Source organism: Phallusia mammillata, chromosome 2 (genome assembly GCF_965637545.1).
Source record: "Phallusia mammillata chromosome 2, kaPhaMamm4.hap1.1, whole genome shotgun sequence".
Taxonomy (NCBI): Eukaryota; Metazoa; Chordata; class Ascidiacea; order Phlebobranchia; family Ascidiidae; genus Phallusia; species Phallusia mammillata.
This window is the reverse complement of record NC_137253.1, coordinates 24,560,376-24,580,945: the sequence shown is the minus strand read 5'-3', so window position 1 is coordinate 24,580,945 and position 20,570 is coordinate 24,560,376. Positions and strand designations below refer to the sequence as shown.

Below are 20,570 nucleotides of genomic sequence, written 5' to 3'. Positions count from 1 at the left end.
AACTTAGACAGTTTAGGCAGCCGCAAAGTTTATTAGCTTGAACACAACAAAACAGCGTTACAAATACAAAACCTACATAGAAATTTTAGGTACGGTAAAAAGCGTGCAAAATAGGGCTACAACAACTTCGTTCATTCGTTTGATTCCTTCCCTTGGGTCAATGTCTTGTTTCAAGGTTTCTTTGAGCCAGCAGATCTGTAAAGTTTTGGTCATATGTCTAAGCAACTAAATGAGAAGCCTTACGAAACGTCTTACAAATTTCCCTTTTTTAATTGTAGTAAGTTTTTAGCTGATTGAAAGTGCAGTGGAAATATAGATGTTACAGTGATTTACCATTGGTTAGTGTTTCCAAAAATAAAAACCTCTTCACTGAGGCCTGGTCGCTATGTAAAGGCATTCAAAAAGCAAATAAGTAAACGTGGCTTTTCATACGTTAACATTGTAAGACAAAAGTTTCAAAAATAATGTTTTAGACAAAAAATATACAAATAAACATGTAATGAAGTGTTTAAATTCATTGACTAATGTACAAAATGTCCCCAGTTCCGGTTTTAGGAACAAAACAAAAAAGTGCAACAAAACGATAATGTACAAAACATAACAGAGAAAAAACAGTGCCGATTGCATGGCGATGTGTGAACAAACTGCAACAAAAGCTGGCCGTGCGCCAAATGTGAAAAAAATTGCTGCAGTAGTATGAATGAAACTTAAAACCCGTTCCGATGTAAGTAGAAGTGCATTGAAATGTGGTTGCAAATGTAAAAAAACATTAACTTTGTGTACGGTTTGGTCTAGTTTAGTGGTTCTCAACCTATGTTTTTTAGGTGGTACAGAAGTAGCTTTGTCATACTTAATTCAGCCTTTTTTCTTTAGTGCTAACCGTGCTGGTTTTACAAATATGCTTGGTTTTTGTAATCGCCTTTTGTGTGTGTGTGTTTTAATTTATTTTGTCGCTTTTTAAGAAATTAGTCTTTCAAGATATGCCATTATCCTGATGAAGGCGTCTCGTATCGGACGCCGATTGTCTATGATAAAATTGGTGAAAAGCAATACTTGTTTATGTTTAGTTCTGTCATGAAGAATGGATATATTTCTTGGTCTACCCATTCAAACAGCGTTTAAGTAATACGCAGCCCAAAAATGGTCAGGTAGTACGCGATCAGTAAAAGGTTGAGAACCACTGGTCAAGTTGTAATAAAGTACTTTATTTTATTTTTTGCAACATATATATATTTTCTATATCTGGTCTACAAAGAGAAGTGCGATGTGAATAAAAAATGAGTTAATACACTCCAGGTGCATTTAAGGAAACTTTATGTCTTGAAGACAGCCGCTAAAAAGACCTCTATCACATTGTCCTGTCGGGTTTACAGTGTACGTACGGAAACTTTGGAATCAACCCACGCGTCTATCTGTGGGCAGAAGTGCTCTTAATTCAGAAACGTTCAGACCCTATGTAAATGATTTGCGAGTCAACATGCGTAAAACTCCTTCATGCAAGTGGAAAGGCTTCTGGCATCCGCAGTCATATCCTGTTGTCTGAGTCTGCATGCAATAATGCGTCAGTGGTGCGAAAAATAAGCGGTGAACTTTGTAAGGCAAAATGCGTTATTGAAACAAAAAACTTGGAATGTAAAAGCATTAAGCCAATAAAGTTAGCTGATGACAGTGCTAACCTATAAGGTCTCATCAGTGCAGCCATTTAACGGCAGACAAATTAGTTGGGAGAAAGGTCTATGTAAAACACAGGTTGTCCAACCCATTGTTACGCGATAGAGTCTCATTGGGGCCATTTAGTGTGCAAAATAACACAGAGTGTAGGAAAAAACGCATATAATGTCTAATTTTTACAAACTAGAGAGCTGAAACGCGAATTCGGTAGGTAAAATTGGATAAAACTTTAGACTCTATCGCGTAACAATAGGTTGGACAACTTGTTTTAACATAGAATTTGGTTGGTAGTAACTGACTAAAAAGCCATGCCTCACCAATTATGTTCGATGCCACAACTGGGCACTGATGAGACCTTGTAGGTCGAAACAGTGTGCACTGTCTGACGCTTACTTATATTTTTTGGGAATGGATCGTGAAAACGAAACTGATCATTAATGTAATGCACAGTTGGTTAAAAGCAAATGGAACATAAAACTGGTGAATGTTACTTAATAAAAAATACTACTATTTCGTTAAGCATAATAAACAGATGCAGCGACCTAGCGTTAAAATAAAATTAAATGCTTGGATGTAATTGTGTTGATATTTTGTTCACATGCAAATCGTTCATAGTCGGTATGTCTACACTCACCTGAACTGACAACGACGCAAAAACCGTTGGATCTTGCGCGCCGCCTGGTGTTGTCTTTTCTTAGTCATGTGACCTCTGAAAGAGTTTTGCTTAATTACTTAGTTTTTGAAAGCTGGGATCACACGTGGTTCGTAATTTTAACGCGTTCACGATTGCACAAGCATTGCAGTATAATCACCTGAGGGCGTCCTCAATAAGTTTGACCGTTTGCTTGGACGATCTCCCTGATGGGGATTTTCCGCATCTGGCGTATTTGTACGTGCGATAAAATGACTGGATAAGAATAGCCGCATGCCTGCTGCGTTGGAATCGCTTTTGCTCCTGGTATGAGCGAAATTTGCTCTGAATCAGAACTGCAGCTTCGTTCATTTTCTTGCTCATGGCAAACTGGAGAAAAGCGTTTGACAAATTTGCGAGAATAAAACATTTAAAATGCCTTGGTAACAGTAGACACGGATTTAATGGCTGCTTAAAGAAACTGTAAATAAATGGACATTTCGCGAGAGGTAAACACTTTATCATTTTTTAGTTCCGTGGCGTCATTCCTTTGTGACATCATTGTTGATTTGTTTAGTTTCATTGAAAAGGGAAAAAATATAATTCTTATGTTTGTTCTCATGGCTAATTATAACTAAAAGGCTACAAATCACTGAGTTAGTCCAAAGCATTGCTACCACTAATGGTAAAGACAGCGATTGTTTAAACGTTTGTAAGAACAAATATTCCTAAGTTACGCTCTAAGTTATGTTTTCGATCGAGCTTAAAAACCATTCAGTGCTGATTTTCGAAGTGCAAGGGTGACAGTAAAAAGCGCTTCGTCTGTAAATAAGACCATATATAGGCTTGTGACAAGAAAACAGCTGCTTCGTTAAACTTCCACTCTGTTGTCCTGCTTACAGTAAAATGCGGTCCCAGTTAATCAATAAGCAAGCTTAGTTAATTCTGCAATATACACTTGCACTAAAAGAGTTGGAGTTGGGGCTTTTAGTCACTGCCGGTTCTGCAATGAAAAGTTTGGCGTGCCTTTTGTGCTTGGGCAGGCATCAATAATTAATTTTAGGAACGGTGGTTAATTGCGACATAAAGCCACATAGCTAAGTTTAAGCCAGGAGGTTGGTTCCATATATAGACCACAATGGAAGTTGGTATTTCAAATTTCTCTAAGACAGTGGTCCTCAACTGGTGGTCCATGAATTTTTTGGGTGGTCCACAGGACGTTAACTATATTTGGGGATAAACCGGGTAAACTTGCATATAATGTTTTGAATATTTAGTAAGTAAAACGCTTATCCCAGTTATTGGCCATTTATAGTTAACTGACAGTTGTGGGATATCACTATCACTCAAAAGAAATATATTTCAAGGCAATATGCTTGTTGTGGATGCTTTCTTTATCCTTACTTAGCAATGGACTGATGATTGATCCACGAAACTCATTTAATGGAATGGAGGTACATGGTCTGAAACGAGTTGAGAACCACTGCAATCAGACTTTCAAGGATACTGGTAGTGGTACCTATCCGACAAACGCGGTTTTTGGTCACAGGATGGAACTTATAGCCAGCACTAATGTTGCCAAGTGTCTGATTGGTTAAACGCATTTCCAGTCGCATTCGGTAACAAATGTTTAACGGTTTCAAACGTTTCACTAAAGTGCGGCTAGTTAAACACTACGCTACATTATACTATGCTATGAAGAGGTGGTGTTGCTTTTTCTACTTCGACACAACAACGATGCGGATATAGGAAGGTGGCGGGTACAGAAATGTGGACAGTTCTAGTTCTAAATGCGTAGCAAGTGACGGGAACAAAACAACACTGACAAGCGACAACGAATGTTGTGCAGAAATAATTACCTGCGGCGGGAAACCAGAATGCTTAAAACGTTAAAAAAAAGTTATACAAAAAACATAAATATTTGGTTTATTAGACTGATATGCATAATATAACAGTAGCAAAGATTGTTTTTGACTGATAGCCTTGTGATATTACATAAAAATTGCTGAACCAAGCGTAATGAATAGATTTGACAAGTGAACAATCTTTATTCCTGTAATCATCAAATTTATCACACAATCTAGGATTTGTTTACTATGAAAACACATAGTGATTAAAACATAGTTGTGCTGTGGGGTCATATAAAAAAGATTATATTAACCCTAGTTTTGTCTCGATCATGAAGGTCAACTATTGTTAAAGCTAGTACACTTGCCGGCCTTGCTGGTCCATTTGTATGGTGAGGATATCATATTTAATGATAATTTACTGCGAGGAGAACATATTAGTCTTAGTTTTCTCTCAACCGAGCACCACAGAATAGAATGGATGCATGACCAATGCTATGTCAACTATTGTTAATACTAGAACACTTCTTGGTTCATCTTTATAACCAGTAGTTTCTAAACAATCACATGCCTATAGCGTACCTTCTTATACTTCCTGTAGCAACCTTGGATAAGAAGTGACGCACGGAGCACCTCGCTATTCAGGGCAAGTCCCTAAAACATGAAACCATTTAAGGCGAGATCGTCAAACCTTTGACTTTGTTTAAATGTTACAGCACTTATGTGAGCATAAACATATGTGGCCACGACTTCTTACTCCTTGGAAAAGAATTCGCTGTAAATCACAAGTGGTTTACGCTGCAAAGTTTTACGCGGTGTGGAATAACTATAGATGTTGGCTCCAGTTGGGACAGCTTTAGTAATGTTTTTCATTATTTTTTATGTATTTTGCACAGTTAGATATAATGCTGTTAACGCTAAATATATATCTCAAAATCTTTAGGAAGAATGACATAATGTTTTTCATGACCTTACATGAATGAACATAAGGTACATTACAGTCGTCATCCACTAAGCAACGGGCTGGGTGACTTTATTGATAAGTTTGAAGTACAGGTATTGTCATTTACTAAGTATTAAAATGGTTCGTGAAAAATTCTTCACACCGAAGACCTTACCTCGCAATGGTAGGCGTTGATAACAGTAGTAGCCGCGATAAACAACTGCCGTTGCTCGTGCTCAGTGAGACGTAGCGAGTCGAGTTGGAGCTCGAACGAATTCTGGTAGACGTTGCTTGGCGACAGGTCACGTGGCGGTAGTCGTAGAAACTCGCTCCAGTTGAGCAGACTTCCTTGTTCCCCACACTTCAACACACAACAGGTGGATAATTGACTGTGGTTTAGATTGGAGCTGGTACTTGGTGTTTGTTAACAACGTACTGGGTCTGAAGTTCAACTACGCTTTGTGTAATGGTATATTTTCGGTTTTCGCTGTAATACTGTTCAACAGGGCGTAAAAGAGACTTGACAAGTTCTGGTTCAATATTGGTTATTTTTCTTTGCTTAAATTTCAAGTAAACCTTTTGGCACATGTTAATGTCATTATAAGTGATATTAAACAGCTGTATTACGAAACGACTGTAAACAATAAAGCATGTCGCTTTTTACTTCAATTATTACCAGTATTTCCCCCAAGGCTTATGAACAGGCCCATGTACACAGTTTCAAAGTAAAATTGTGCGATCTGTGGATCGATTTGTCAACGCATATATATCTAGCATACAGTTCGAACTTCAGTTTACCTGAGAAGATGACGGGTAGAAATTTGAGCCACAATGCGAGTTGACAAACTGGGGTAGATTCCGTAACGTGAGATCTGCAGAGAATTGAAATTATTTGTTAGTGAATCGATTAAAGACCGAGCAAGCCAAGAGCTAAAAGTAGAAAGTCCCGTGCGATAGGTTTTAATGGAAGCTAGGGGCAGATGACCTTTAGCGTGCCACGCCTGATAAATCAAATAATTAGTTTAGGCCCGCGGATATATTAGCGATAACATTTAAAAAACAAAGTAGTTTTGGCTTTAGCAATTGGAGATGTTTCAAATACAATAAACCTTGGTTAATCCGGAACCGTTTGGACCAAAAAAATTGCCCGAATTAGGCGAAGATCCGGATACAAATCGAATCAAATTAACCGAGGTTCACTGTATTTGAAACATCCGCCAATTCTTTAGGCCAAAACTACTTTTGTTTTTCGATGATTATAGCAAATGCCGGCGAACACACTTCCATCAGACAAAAACAGTCAAATCCATGCTTATACGAAGTTCGTGTTTGGCATGATTGTGTTCATTGAGTTTTATACACGATTTAGTCAAAATGTCGTTTCTCTGTCACAAATCCAATAGGAACTTTATCAATCACAAAACTGAGCTTGTGTGGATAAAAAAAGCAAAAACAGCAACTTAACGTTTGTTGTAAAACGGATTCACTATGCACAAGCACGCAGGCGTTTTTTTATTTGGTCCATTGACTTTCCAAAACCTTGTTCATTATCAAACGATTGCGGAATCGTATTTCGGGTGTACGGTCTTTTGAACAATGTCACGTTCCGTTACCTGATTCGTCTGATTGTAAATTTGGTGACCTCGTTGCATTGTTCCCCTTTACATAATCCGGCGCGTGTTCCAAGATCTGCTCGGCCAGTGACGTCACACACTCGCTGTTGCCTGCAGATGGGCATTACAGTAATGAGTTCAAGTCTTAGCGTATTGCTTTGATCAAATATGACCAATTAACGGAATTAAGTAAGAAACCAAAATAACCCAAATTCGAAGGCATTATTGTGGTGTCAAACAATGTTGAAAAAATGTTTAAATTTAAAGTTACAAAAAAGTCATGTAATAATGGTATTGTCTTCCATGAAATATCGGTCAAAAAACACTGGTTTAACACATTAGGCATAAATATCTTTTTATTCATGAAACAAATTATTATCCACTATTGCGAGATGGATCGTTTCCATCGATTTTTGCTTGATTTATTGTTGTGCAATATTAAGACACTGCTTAAGTACAATACGGTAGTTGTGTAGGCTTGTTTATTTTATAAAAACTTCATTTGGTGTTCCGCAAGACTATTTTTATGCTTAAAGCGTTCCGTCTGAAACAAGCTTGAAAAACACTGGTATACGCGACTATTGTCTCCATCCCTCATACTGAGTCTGTATAATAACTCGCGATGACATTATATACTACACACAGTTTAATGGTGTTGTTGAGACTATCTATGGCATGTGTGGTTTTGTCCTAGAAAACGTTTTTTTACCATCAATAAGCATTTGCCCGTCTTCCCAGTCAATATTTTCCTTGTTGCATCGATTGTCCGTCTGTGATGACGATGGCAGAGTGTCGGTCTGCAAACATAAGAGTGTATTGGACTGATCCTACACAAGGGATTCAATGCACACAGAAATGTCAATCACAGCTGAGTGAGTGAACCTGTATTAAAGGTTGACGTTTCTCGATAACACCAAGCCAGCTCTAACACAAAAAAAACGTGGATTGTATTTTTTCCACTGCAAATGCATTTTGTACCAAGCCCCCCATTTTTTTTTAATTCGGAGGCTTTAGAATGAATTTTTAGGAACAAAAAGCCAACCTTTGGACGCTTAAAACCTTTGGTAACACAAATAAAGACAGTTTCGGTAATAGTAACATGCACATGTGTTGTCTTTTAGTCATATTAGCTACCAAATTTAAACTTAGGTTCATTACTGGTATTTGTGAAATAAACTGAATAAGCCCGATGGAAAAAAAGCAAATTAAACTTTTAAAATACAAGGTTTCTTAAACAGTAAAAATAATGGCAGCAAAACTGAATTTTTTTTTCAGTATTAGTTTTTTCTGCAACAAACATTTCAACAATTTATTTAGCCTTCATCAGTACAAGTTTAAACCGTACAACGCATGCACAAAAAACGTGCACAGAAACACGCATTTGGCTTCTTTAACGTCGCACATTTTTCTATTCACCTCGTTTCCGTGATCAGCCAACGGCGAGACGAACATAGATCGTGAGGCGGGTGTGGAAAGCTGATCGAACGATAAATTATCGTCAGTCTCCATCGAATCCTCACCAGAATCGATTGTATCCAGGGTTCCCGAGATCGTTGTGTCTCCTGGAAATTCAATTACTCAATTTAGTGAAAAAAAAAATTTTGTGATTATAAAAGATCTTAAATAAAAAATACCACTTAAAAAGTAACTTGAAAAAATATAAATCATGAGCAGTAGGTTTGTTAAAATCTTTGCTAAGAAATGTATTCACAAATCACAGTACCGCTCCCCCACAAAACACTGGAATTTTAACAGGTAGGATTAGGCCTTGCGGGTTGAGAAACTATGCGAATCTCCCGAAATCACATTATCCAAAATAAAATCCTATTCGTGGAAAAATTGGGCTCGCTTCTCAATTCCAGCTTCCAGTAAACATTATCAGTACTTAAGTTAACTTTAGAAAACCACCATACGATGTAACAATGTGGAAATGGCAAAACTATAATTATCAAAAGCTATTAGAGGGTTCCACTCAGAGCTTTATATACAGGATTGCCATCCACATGGACCCAAAAATAAGGACAACCGAAAAATTAACTTTTCATACGAAACGAAACAAACGTTTTTGAACAAATCTTTGCATTTATACGAGCCATGTCATATCACATGCCATAGTTTTTTTCATGTTTTCTTTTATGATGTCACAAAGTCTCGACACAAAAACATTTTTGACATGTTGCGCAACACCGAACGCCGGAGGAAAAAGAACGGAGTTTCGTAATTGTTGAAAATAAGACAAACTAAGTAGCCACGTCAAAAGGAATTTCTTAGAAATAACGACAAATCTTAAAAATACGGACGGTGTGGCAACCCATACATAACTGCTGTATAAACGAGTACTGGTCTTTTAGTAGTTTTATTATAAAATATAAATAATCGAGGTTTGGACGTCCCATACAAGACGCCTATGACTGCTGTGTTCAACTCACCGATGGAGCTTATGTCAGCATCGTCAACTTCATCTTGTTCCGGCGGAAGTAGACCGCGACTTTCGCCGATTGACTCCAACCTGTTGACACAAGATAGCACTTAAATCGAGCGTGGCATGAATAATTCACTAGAATGGACTCCCTTGTTCACAAGCCGCGCCCCTTGGACACACGCCAAGTAGGTCGAAATGCGAATGTTGCAAAATTTCTTGAGGAGATTTGTAAACTCCTATGCCGCCATGCAAGATTTTGTTACATCCTATTACGCAGTATATTGCAGTATATATGCTTGACCAGTAGGTAAACCCAAAATAGTATAGCTTTGATGTAAGCCTTGTAATTCTGGCATATAAAAAATACAATCAAACTCAGCTTTTTAAACGTTTGTGTGTTAATGGTTTGTTTGCAATTGAAGAGAATTGTAACAAAGTTTCCTAAACTGCAAACAAACCGCTAACAAATGCAATTAGCTCACTTGTAATTTATTTTTTTGGAATTTACCAGGCTGGATTAAGGGTCTGCTGGCCTGTAGGCACATTTGATAAGTGGCCCGAAAATCAGGGTTGCCAACTAAAACATTAGAATTATCAGTGTTGCCAAATCATTGTCACAAAGATCGTTATTGCAACTATAACTCATATGCCTAACTAAATTACAACTTTGCGCGTTTTTGCGATTGAAAACGTGTTAACTAGTTTTTGGAGGTCAATCTTATGGAGTAGATCGCTTTTAATACACAAAATAATTATTTTGAAAACATGTATAAATTTCTACTGATTTTAAAGTGGCCTGGATTTTTGACTGGCCTGTAGGCACGTGCCTACTTTGCCTAATGGTTAATCCGGCACTGCTTAAATGCAAAGCATAATGTAGTTCATCAGAAAACCAAACCAATACTTGGTTGTGCACCAGTATTTTCAAACTTTTTTACACCTTGTGCCACATAATAGTTTATTTAAATCTGTTTGTGTTTCATTAAGAAACAGGTTTACGCGATCAAGTAACATCTTCTGCAATATATGCCCAGACAGCATGCCGGGATAATAACAAAAACTTATAAATTTACCTGACGTGGAAATAATCAAACACTTGCTCGCGTCGGCCATTTACTCGACTTCCCAAAGAACGAAAAAGGCGAGTAAACAAGTCCATAAAAATTTTTGGTATGCATGTTTTCAGGTTATTTCAAAATGCAAATTTACTACCAATAGAGAGTTTAGCGACCAATTACCTGTTAAAGACATTTATGTGCCCGCGTTGCTTGGCGACAGTGGCCGGCGACCTGCCAAGCACATCTAAACATCTCAGTTCGTTGGAACTCCACATGCAGAGCGACTCCGCTGACGAGAGCTGACCGCAAGCGCTTGCCCACATCTACACAATACAATATGTCGATCGCTTAAAGCAAAACGAAGGGAAAGCCGCAAACTTACCAATGGTGTACAGTCGTATTTGTCCACATTTCGTGTGTCGCATTCAGATAGAAGAAAGGCGTTGCCGGTGTGTGACCTAAATGTATGGGAGGCGTTGGAATGGAAATAACGCTACCAATGCTTAATAACGTAAATTTATACCATAAGGACCGGAGAGAGTTAATTAGCTTGGTATATCCCAACGCCGCCGAATAGTGCAACAGAGTTAGTCCTTCAGTTTTTATTACCTACAGAAAAAAAAGTAAAATATGAATTTGTGAGTTTATATGACCTGGATGGTAAAATGGCAACAACAAAAAACACATTTTGCCGTTTCATTTAGTAGAGTGATGAAAAACAACTCAACTTTATTTCAAACAGTAAAAGAAAACAAATTTCTTTGATATAGGAGCTTTATAAGATCCCTTTACACCTTTGGTGGATTGTTTGTAGCCAATGACCCAAGTTTGTTATATAACACTGGTTTAACACACATATCAGTATTGGAAGTGTAGTTCATTTGCAGATACATGAGTAAATTTATTTAGTAGACCCATTTTAAACCACAAATCAGACAGCAAAGATTGTGTTTATTTGTTCTGCAATTCTGATAAACCTGGGTCTCACCCCTAGATCATTTTGCGGAGTTGAAAGAGCAATGTTGTTTATTCTCCAGCAGATGTTTATTAATCTGTCCTCAAAATCCAACGAGCCCTGGGCTTGAGGTAAAGAAACATCTTTGTCAAGACCTGAATTTTTGAAAATATAATCTTAAAAGTTAAAGTTAAAAAAGGCTTTACAGAAAAAAGCACTAAATTTGTCATGTTGGGCAAAAAACAATTTGATCATTTAAATTGATGTTAAACACACATACCCAAATTGAGCCCATACTGAAGCCTTGAAGACATTTGAACGTCCTCGTTTGCAGTGACATTGCCACGTTTTGAACCCATTGAGTTTAACCTGTCTTCTACTTTTTCCAACCGATCAAGAATGGACATTTTGAATTCATTCTCTGCACAACAAAAGTTCTTGTAGCAAAGACCAAACTGAGCCAATAAACTAAACCTAGTGTTACTTAGTAATTGTACATAGAAACTTTTACCTTTTGGTCAGCGTTTGGTATTGCTAAGCAACTCACCATTTAGTTGCAGCCAGTTAGTGGTAAGTGATTGGTACTGAGATGGTATTGGCTTGTATTCAAATTGGACAGGGTGAGACACAATTAGTCCATCACATTTCACAAGTAAGTCCACTTGGCCTGGTTCATGGGCTGAAAGGTAAAAATAACATGCCTTTAAAATTTCTGATTTGTTAATACACTCATGTATTGACTTCTATAGTACATATTATGATTGATAATTATACATTGTTTGTTGCTCTTAAAAAAATACACATGTTCTAATTAACTTTATCAGACAGGTTATGACTCATGCAAGCAATTGTTAGTATGCAAGATACAAAACCTGCATTACTGTATTAGTTTTAAAAATGAATTGCAGTCGCCTACCTGGACAGAAGCACCTTAGGACGCCAATTTGCAAGTTTGTAGCAGGAACAGCTGTTTTCCCGAACACACACTGGTAGTCACCATCATTAATCCAAGTCCCAGCAATAAGAACTTTTACACCACCCTTTGAAAAGCGAAAACACAAATAAATGCCAAAAAATATGTATCTGTTAAAGTGGTTTGCATTACAGCAAGAAAATAAATATTTCAAATTGGCTATTTACAGAACTAGGATATATATACATAATTTGTATACCTCAGTGTATGCCCAGTCAGGAGAAAAATCTGTGATATTATGTGGACTATCAGAAGAATAATGTTCCACAGATTGGTATTGATGATTGTTGTTAGATATGTGAATGCACTCTTGACCTGAATCAGGTGTCACTGAACCAACAGTATCAGATGTTGTGATGTCTGTAGATTAAAGTAAGAAAAACAAAATGCACATTTCAGCAGTGGTCCTAAGAAACAACTATGGACACAACGACTTACTCGATTCCCACAGATGTTGTGGAAAAAGATCACCCACAGCACTCTCAGTAGATGAGTTGGCCTATCCAAATAAAGACAAATTATCTCCTCGTAAGACATACATTGTCACTGTTTTAACGATATACTAAACATTCCTATTAGTGATCTTCTACAGGTATTTACCAACAAATGATTTACAACATAAACAGTTATTCATCTATGGTCCATGAAAAGCACGCTGGAGATTTCAATGTTTTGTTTCTAACCTGATTCTGAGCATAAAATATATTGTTTTGAATATCTTTCAAAATATTTCTGCGATATTGGAAACATTCCCAAGTCATTAATTTTAAGCTCAACAAAATGAAGTTCAACTTGTTATTCAGGTTGCTACTAAACTTTTTGTGGACATATCACATATAAATGTGCCAAAAAAAGGTATATACTGTATATAACAACAAGTACTGCATTGTTTACCTGGTCAGATGATGCTGATTCAACTGAAGTGGAGGTAGACACATTAAACAGACTTTCCACATCGAAAACATCCAGTCCTAGACCACTGTTTAATGTGTGGTTGGTGGGAGCATCAGTAAAGGGAGAGAACTCTGGTGCAAATGGTGCCATTCTACATGTAGTCACCATGGCATCTTTAACACCTGAAAACCAAATATTGTAGAATAAAGTAAAAATGTCTGTTAGTGGTGATTTTCAGAAAGCCTATCACAGCAATAAGTACAATAAAATTTTCTACGAAGAGAGTATTTTAAGGTAAAGTTACAATGCAATATTACTAAATTTTCGAGTCTTACCGTAAGGACTAGGTGAATCAAAATCAGATGCATTTTGGTTGTAGTCTGACTGTCTAAAATTCGAAAATTGTGAACTAGATGCTGGTTTCTGTTGAGTAGTATCTTCTTTTATTTCTGAGCGATGCACAGCAACTGATTTATTGTTTGTTAACTGCACATTTGGATGCAGTAGGTTGGTCTCAAGTTTGGGACACGAATTTGTTAACCGCCACTCGTCAATTTTTAATCCCACTTCAGACTGATGGGGTAAAGAAGGGTTGGGAAGTGGGGAACTGCTTAAAACTATACTTGGTGAAGCAACAGCTTTGGTTCCATTTTTATCTGAACATATGCCAGTGTTATCAGGTGTTTCATTGTTAGTCTGTTGTAGTATAAGCTGTTTCCTGGGATCACAGTTGATAGTGTTTGTTATTGCTGGGGTAGAACTTACAGGCACATGTCTTACTCCATTGGAGTTGTCAGTATCTGTTTGCACTGCTGAACATTTTTGGACAGCACCGTTGCTCAGCAGAATCACAGCACAGTTCGTTGGGTTGGTGTTCAAAGCATGGTTGATGGTGACCGGCTGTGCGACAACATTTTTAGGAACGCATCCATTACTAACCACCTGGTAAGTGGTAACTGTAGTCAGTAGTGGATTGTTGGTGCCAGGGTTTGTATACTGACTACTTGCAACAGAATTTGCACTAGCACCATCAGAGGCCTTGGGTTGAATATTCCTGGGTAGTCCTCTATTCACACTGTATGTAAACATTTGGAATTAAATCTTGCTCCTCAAAGCAACAAAATATCACATACATACAACATTGCAATACCTTTCTAACCATGGGTCCACAAATTGGCTCCGTATCTCTAGAAAGTGTTTGTCTACAAGCTTTTTAATGATCAATTCTCCTTGTTCAAATGTCTATAACAAGAACAAAGAATAATAAAGCAATTTACTATTAGAAGCAGTTAAAAATGCTTACCAGGGAAGGTGCATTTGATCTTGGCCAAGGCATGTTTGCAACTAAAAGGCAAAAAAATGTTGAAAGATTCAGCCAATCAACTTAAGATTTTGAACTTGTCAAGCCTTTATCTTCTTTAAGTACTTACACATTGGTCTGAGTTGCTCTATTACATCTTCTTTGGCCAGATCCTGCCACTGTTGACATTGATGATTGAGAGAAAAATCCCGAGTAACATGGTTTTTGTCATCAGTGTAAGGAAAGTTAAGGTAATGAACCAGCACCACATCAGGATTCTGAAAACAAATACCAGGTTACATAAAGGTAATGTGTGACATATATATATATATTATATATAGATAAATTTTGAGTTGATTATTATTTGTCCAGCAAAAAAGGCTATTTATGAAAAGTTTACTTGCCAAATGAAAATAAAAACAGCAGATATACTAAGCCATATGAGGCATGCCAGCCTATAGTGAGTGGTTAGCACGCATTTATGACAAGAAATGATGTTATTTAGAGCAACAGATGCAAAACAAAAAATAAAATCAATTTTACAGTACACATTTTGTAGATTTCAACCGAGAAGTAGGACATGTTTGCAAGCAACACAAAAACCAAAAGCCTCATGAGCTATGACACAAGTGAAAAAATAATGTATGTTATATTTGACACAGGCTGGATTTAAACCGTTATGACACTTGATCTTTCAGAAAAAAGTCTCAAATGAAACAGGGAACATTAGATTAAAAACAACTTTTACCTGCACAAACCAGTAGCATCTTCGGTGAAATGTTGGTAAAATGTCAGAGTGCACATAAAGTGCTGTAATGCAAGGAACACCTCCAACCTGAGGTAAAAAAGTAACATTTGACATTTGAAATTATTTCAAAATTAAATTGTAACTTGCTTTAAGCTTGACATGGTCCTCACGAAGCCATTTGCTTTTCCTTTTTGTTTTCCACATGTACATGTCTTGTCTGTATTTCACTTTCTTTCGATTAAACATCAATAAACGCCCATTTTCTGGCCTGAAATTATTAAAGAAAAAAGTTGTTGATATTTTAGTGAAATTGCTAGCAGAATTTAGCAATAAATTCTAAGCAAAATACCTGTACACTCGAGACAAAGTCATCCATTCTCCTTGTTTTTTGAAGTTAGTAAGTATAGCAGCTACTTCTTCATTTGATAACCAGGTGTATTTTCTGCTTGGCATCTCTGATGCACACGGAGGCATTTTGCACAGTAAATCATCTGGAATTATTACTTCGCTAGCCATCTTGCAAATAGACTAAATCAGCGGCGCCGGTCGCCAATGTTTTCAAACGATACTTTAAACCGGTTTATTTTGCTATGACCGCGACATGACGCTTTCTACAAAAAACATGAACACAATGTTAAAAATAAAATAATTCATTTACTTTTATTTGCGGTTCCATTACAAATGTCAATTACAGTTACTACAACGAGCGGTAATCACTGACTGAACTCTGCAGCAGCACAAAAATTGTTTTATTTTCACTTAACTTCGTGCGAATTTTTTGAAAAAATAGAGCAAATTTTCAGGATGATGTTTATGTTGGCAATTATCCGGCTGTTCTGTCAAATACTAATAAACCTAAATACAACACTGCCCACCTACATCTGATTAGGAAAATATATGCAAAAATAAAGCCAGGAGAAACTCAAAACCATTGGTTTTGTTGTTTTGTCGCTTGGTTTCTCTGCATTAACGAATAAACAATGTTCGCCGCAACAACCCAAACCAGGGCTGCCACTCCTTGGGATTTTTCCCAAGATCTTGGGATTTCAGTGCAGAACTTGGGATCTTGGGAAAAACTTTTCAAACCTTGGGATTTTTTATATTAACCATTGAACACGTGTGAGGTTCCTTTATTACTATCAAAAATCATCGTTTTGCCAAAATCATGTTTTTAATTAACGATTTGCGAAATAGGGCTTCGTCAATTTAGTGTTCGAAGCCGTGCAAGTTGGTTGAAATTCCCTGTCAAAACTATAGTTTTACTATAGTAATTAAGTCAGGCCAGTACTACCGATTTTTGATGTATCATGTGCCAGTAAAAAAAGATACACAATAAATATTTTTTTCTTTTCTATTTTACTGGTATTTCTTAGCGTCTTTTTAAAGGTAGGCTACGTGATGGCTGGGAACTGGTGTCATTATATAAATTATGTTGCCTGCGTCAGCTAGGATTTAGACTATGTATTTGCCATTTTCGGGGTATCTTGGGATTTTTGGACAAACCTTGGGATTTTTAGTTGGTGAACCTTGGGATATCTTAAAATTCTCAGTGGCAGCCCTGACCCAAACCTTTTGTTTAATTTAAAGAAATAACTGTAAGTATGAAAGTACAACACTGATTGATTTTGACTGTTTGTATTTCACAGACATAAAAAGTATCATTTGTTACGGAAAAATCACAAGCATTAAACATGAATGAAGTGAAGCCTAAACCCGAATGACAAAATATTTTTCGAATCCCCCAGACCTGGTTGTTGAAATATAAAGTTCTTTCTGGGACACAATAAAAGCCTTTTTGCGACGGCCAATCTGCTACCCAATACTGTTGCGTTCAAAGCAAAGCGTTTCATTTGCCAGGTTTCGTTTGTCACTCTTTAAATCGACTGTAGTTAGTTCCTTTGATAGACTGCTGTATATCGTTGAACTTTCCTCGAGTAAGACCTCTTCCACTTCATCCAGCACAGCTCGAATGTTGATTGCTGAAATTATTTGAAACCTTTAACCTACAGTACAAGATCAAAATGGATTCAATATCCCACCTTCAATTTTTCTGACAGTATTTTGAATTCTGGAATGTTTTGAAGACCTTTTATCAACCTCACACACACTGTGCTGATGATCCGTTGAAACAAATATTTTCCTTGCTGTAATTTAATAAATTGATATTTTTTGGGGATGATTTGTGCAAGATGAATTCGTAAAAACAGAAGTTTAAATTCATTAATTTTGTTTAAAGGATTTAATTGAAGGTGAGATATTGGATTGTTAAACTAATAAAAACTATTCTTAATGAGAAGGAAGAACAGTAAGCTATTTTATGTGCGAATATGATGCTTCAGCTAAAATTGCGGTTGTTAATTAATATATGTAGCAGTACATTTGAAATAGCAACCTGATTCACAATGAACGTCCGTTTGGTAAATCCATTTTTCCATGTTTCCATCACATGTCATAGCCCCCCATAGAAATATAACAATATCACAGCCGTGCAGGTGATTAGGCAAAACTGTGCTGTGTGTCGGCAAGCTGTAGGCCCAAAACATAATCTACAACATAAAAAGCAGTAAATTTGGTGCGAACCTTAACAACTGCGTTTGTTGTAATAGTACCTTTGCTTCTACTCCTTCGCGATGTAACATGCGTATGCAAACTTCATTGCTCAGGTACATACCATTTTGTACAGAAGCTTGGGCGATTCCTTTCAGAAAGGTTGTTACTTCTTTGCCGGTGCCTACCAGTAATACGTTGAAGGTACGTAGTTTAGGCTTGACGAACGGCATGACAAATTTTTACATCTGAAGTTAACGAAATGCACAGAACTGCATCGTATGTCATATAGCTGGCGTAGCGATAAGCCCATTCCGAACTTCTGCAGAGCATCATGCGTGCATGACGTGCACAAGTGATATCTGAAGGACCGAACTACCCGTTAAAGTTTTATTCGTGCTTAGCTTTCGTGACGACCTATAAGAACAAGGATATTATTCGTTTGTTGAGCTTCCCTAGAAAAATGCCGTCGGTATATTTCTTGCTGATAAAGACGTTGTCTTGGGTGTATACACGAAATTGGTGATCACTAGTAGCGCTAGAGCAGCGGTGCCCAAACTGGGGTCCGCGGTCCTTTAGGGGTCCGTGAGGCAATTTTGGGGGGACCGCGAAGCGGTTGAAGTAATTCTATAATCTTATTTGGCGTCAGTTTGTGCCACTAAATAAGTTCAAATCAAAGTAGAATTGAGAATCAACTGTCTCCATTGCTTAACAATAGCCTTTATTGAATGACAACTATCAAAAATGCAATTGTTCGCGCACAATTGTAGTGCATTTGTCTTGTCTGTGATGTCACAAGCTGTGTTTGGATGACTTTTATGCGCAATTTTGCATAACTAGCTAAAATCCTGAAATCAACTTTCGTTTTTATAAAAAATACATATTTACGCTCAAGGACCGCGAGCCCTCAAAATAATGGCAAAAGGACCGTTTTGAAAAAAATATGAAAAAGTTTGGGAACCGCTGCGCTAGAGGATGATGTGCCGCAGAGGTGTCCAACTCGAACACACCGCCGTGCCAAATTTTGTTCTAAAATACACTTGCGTGCCAACGTTTGGTACATTTTCCAAACCATTTCCTAAACGTCTTAACGGTACGGGCTCGATTTATGATACTACAAAAACCTTTTATTATGTTTAAGTGACACAAGATACAAATAGTTTGCAACGGGGCTTAAGTTTTGCAAAAAACGAACAATTTAATTAGTGAGTTGTGTAACTTTACTATTGGTAATCTTTACTGAAGTTAGAATAAAGTCCCAAAAGAATCAATAGCAACAAATTTAATTGCGTGACAAATCTTAATGTTTACCATCTGAATTTGCAAAAGCTTGTGTGCCATTTTCAAAAGCTCTGCGTGCCACGTGTTGGACACCCCTGATGTACCGCAAACAAGCACTAGGACAGGAACTTAGCCGAATGGCCTGGCGCCCTGACCCACATACAGACATAAAAAACCTTGATCGGGATTCGTCCCCGTGAGTGTCCTGGGTTCGAACCCCGTAAAAAGGCAAACAAGCACTCTGCCGAATGGTATCAAACTTCCTCCTTCTTGTTATAAAAAAATGCGCAAAAAAAGTGTTTGCAATGATCTTGCACATGAGATTTGGCAGATAAAAGCCTCACAGAAATTATCACCATTTATCTTAATCAGATTATCTTTTTATTGTGTATTTACATGTGACGTTTTCCCGAAAAGTGGCATTAGATCCTCGTCATTGGCAAGGTTTACGAGATAAGATAACAACCCTTCTTGATGACATAGTAAAATGCCTTGCTGACATAATCCTACAATTCAGTTTTTCTGCTGCTACCGCTAATCCTTACGATGAATATTTTATTAGCTCAAAATGCAGACTGCTTTCCAAGCATCTGGCTGACATCTAAATACTCAAATTACTCCACAAAATACCATTGTGTTAGGTGATAGTAGAGAACCATGGTTATGGAAACGGTACAAAATTTGTTTTATGCAAGTACACGAAAGGACACGTTTAACTTCCGTGGTTTATTTCCCAATGGTTCGCAGTTATGTATTTACTTGTATCGCTATCAAGTAACCATCACCCATTCTGCAGTTAGTTAAACGATGTGCAAGCAACTTTAACGGTTTGTATAAATCCCTACCGTATTTTTTAAATTAGAAATATGCACTTGTTTGCACAAATCTTGATAAAACACAGTCTATAAAAAAATACATCAGCATGGGTTTAAAATCATTTTGGCAAGCCTGATCGGGTTCGCGAGCCCCTATTTGGAGTTCATCGGTACCGATGTAACACGTGTTACTTATCTGGTTGGTAACAAACAAAGAAAACTTGTTTACCTTTTCTTAAACTTGCGCCATCTGTTAAGTGACAAACATCAGTAATGGAGGTTAATTATTATCATGAAGTATTCATGCAGTCACCCACGCTAGCTGCAAAACATTAGATATTAAACAGCCATAAGCGTGATTTAAAATGCAAGGATGCGTAATAAACTGAATGCTTTTGATGGAGGTGTTGACGTGATGGCTTGGTAAACAACCTTGTAACTACTTAGAAAACTACATTTGGATGGATAATTTGCAGTTTGGCTGATGGTTAAGGCGCAGTTCGGTTATTTCGAGTCAGCTAAGCCCAACTTTCACCCAAATGGTTTGTTGAAATGATTTTTGGGATAAGTTCCTATCATGGCGTCACCAAGGAGAAAATTACAGCAAATGTCGCAAAGTGAATACACATTAAGCTATTTTAAGTTCGTCAAACAATAAACAAGAATAGATATTTGCTCTCGCGCCTTGTAACGTTTTTAAGTCTGAGCTAATTTAAACTGCGAAAGGCGTGGCGATGACAACGGCGTTGCTTAATCTATCCGGAAAAAGGGGTTGAATTTGATAAAAAAAACTACACCATACACTTAGTTGTTAAAATAGTCCATTGTGTGCTTTAGAGATAAGTGCTTGGCCTTTTAGAAAGCCAGTTTAC

At 37.2% G+C, this 20,570-nt stretch overlaps 2 protein-coding genes across 5 annotated transcripts; both read right to left on the bottom strand.

Annotated features, from left to right (window-relative positions):
* Nucleotides 1-11: 11 nt before the first annotated feature.
* On the bottom strand, nt 12-15,690 carry LOC145212401 (calmodulin-binding transcription activator 2-like). Of its 4 annotated transcripts, XR_013856688.1 has the most exons (29): nt 15,405-15,690; nt 15,203-15,323; nt 15,056-15,142; nt 14,438-14,585; nt 14,311-14,351; nt 14,158-14,249; nt 13,343-14,082; nt 13,008-13,189; nt 12,552-12,612; nt 12,313-12,473; nt 12,057-12,180; nt 11,688-11,819; nt 11,421-11,561; nt 11,174-11,295; nt 10,709-10,794; nt 10,568-10,643; nt 10,366-10,508; nt 9,135-9,214; nt 8,122-8,267; nt 7,415-7,502; nt 6,706-6,816; nt 5,891-5,964; nt 5,268-5,453; nt 4,732-4,803; nt 4,162-4,182; nt 2,484-2,692; nt 2,306-2,380; nt 1,383-1,545; nt 12-195 (listed from the first exon to the last, which is right to left on the bottom strand). XR_013856688.1 is itself a non-coding variant. In XM_080080507.1 (28 exons), exons 1-28 carry the CDS (start codon nt 15,569-15,571, stop codon nt 1,473-1,475), a joined length of 3,759 nt encoding a protein of 1,252 aa, XP_079936633.1. In that variant the 5' UTR covers nt 15,572-15,690; the 3' UTR covers nt 12-1,472. The 4 variants fall into 4 exon arrangements, 3 of the variants coding, with proteins under 3 accessions (XP_079936633.1, XP_079936635.1, XP_079936634.1); XM_080080507.1 differs by having other exon boundaries at nt 12-1,545; XM_080080509.1 differs by lacking the exon at nt 1,383-1,545.
* Nucleotides 15,691-16,706: 1,016 nt separating this feature from the next.
* On the bottom strand, nt 16,707-19,115 carry LOC145214343 (uncharacterized). The gene is made up of 4 exons (XM_080082850.1): nt 17,665-19,115; nt 17,448-17,601; nt 17,095-17,199; nt 16,707-17,034 (listed from the first exon to the last, which is right to left on the bottom strand). The coding sequence occupies exons 1-4, from the start codon at nt 17,833-17,835 to the stop codon at nt 16,868-16,870; spliced, it is 597 nt and encodes a 198-aa protein (XP_079938976.1). The 5' UTR covers nt 17,836-19,115; the 3' UTR covers nt 16,707-16,867.
* Between the last annotated feature and the right edge of the window lie 1,455 nt (nt 19,116-20,570).

Excerpts from the sequence above, each read along its gene's own strand:
- LOC145212401 (XM_080080507.1), bottom strand. The coding sequence starts at position 15,571 with ATGGCTAGCGAAGTAATAATTCCAGATGATTTACTGTGCAAAATGCCT. Across the intron at positions 4,804-5,267 it reads TCAACGCCTACCATTGCGAG|GGACTTGCCCTGAATAGCGA; the intron begins GTAAGGTCTTCG and ends TTCATGTTTTAG. Across the intron at positions 2,381-2,483 it reads CTTATTGAGGACGCCCTCAG|AGGTCACATGACTAAGAAAA; the intron begins GTGATTATACTG and ends AAACTCTTTCAG.
- LOC145214343 (XM_080082850.1), bottom strand. The coding sequence starts at position 17,835 with ATGCCGTTCGTCAAGCCTAAACTACGTACCTTCAACGTATTACTGGTA. Across the intron at positions 17,602-17,664 it reads GCGAAGGAGTAGAAGCAAAG|ATTATGTTTTGGGCCTACAG; the intron begins GTACTATTACAA and ends TTTATGTTGTAG. Across the intron at positions 17,200-17,447 it reads GGACGTTCATTGTGAATCAG|CAAGGAAAATATTTGTTTCA; the intron begins GTTGCTATTTCA and ends ATTAAATTACAG.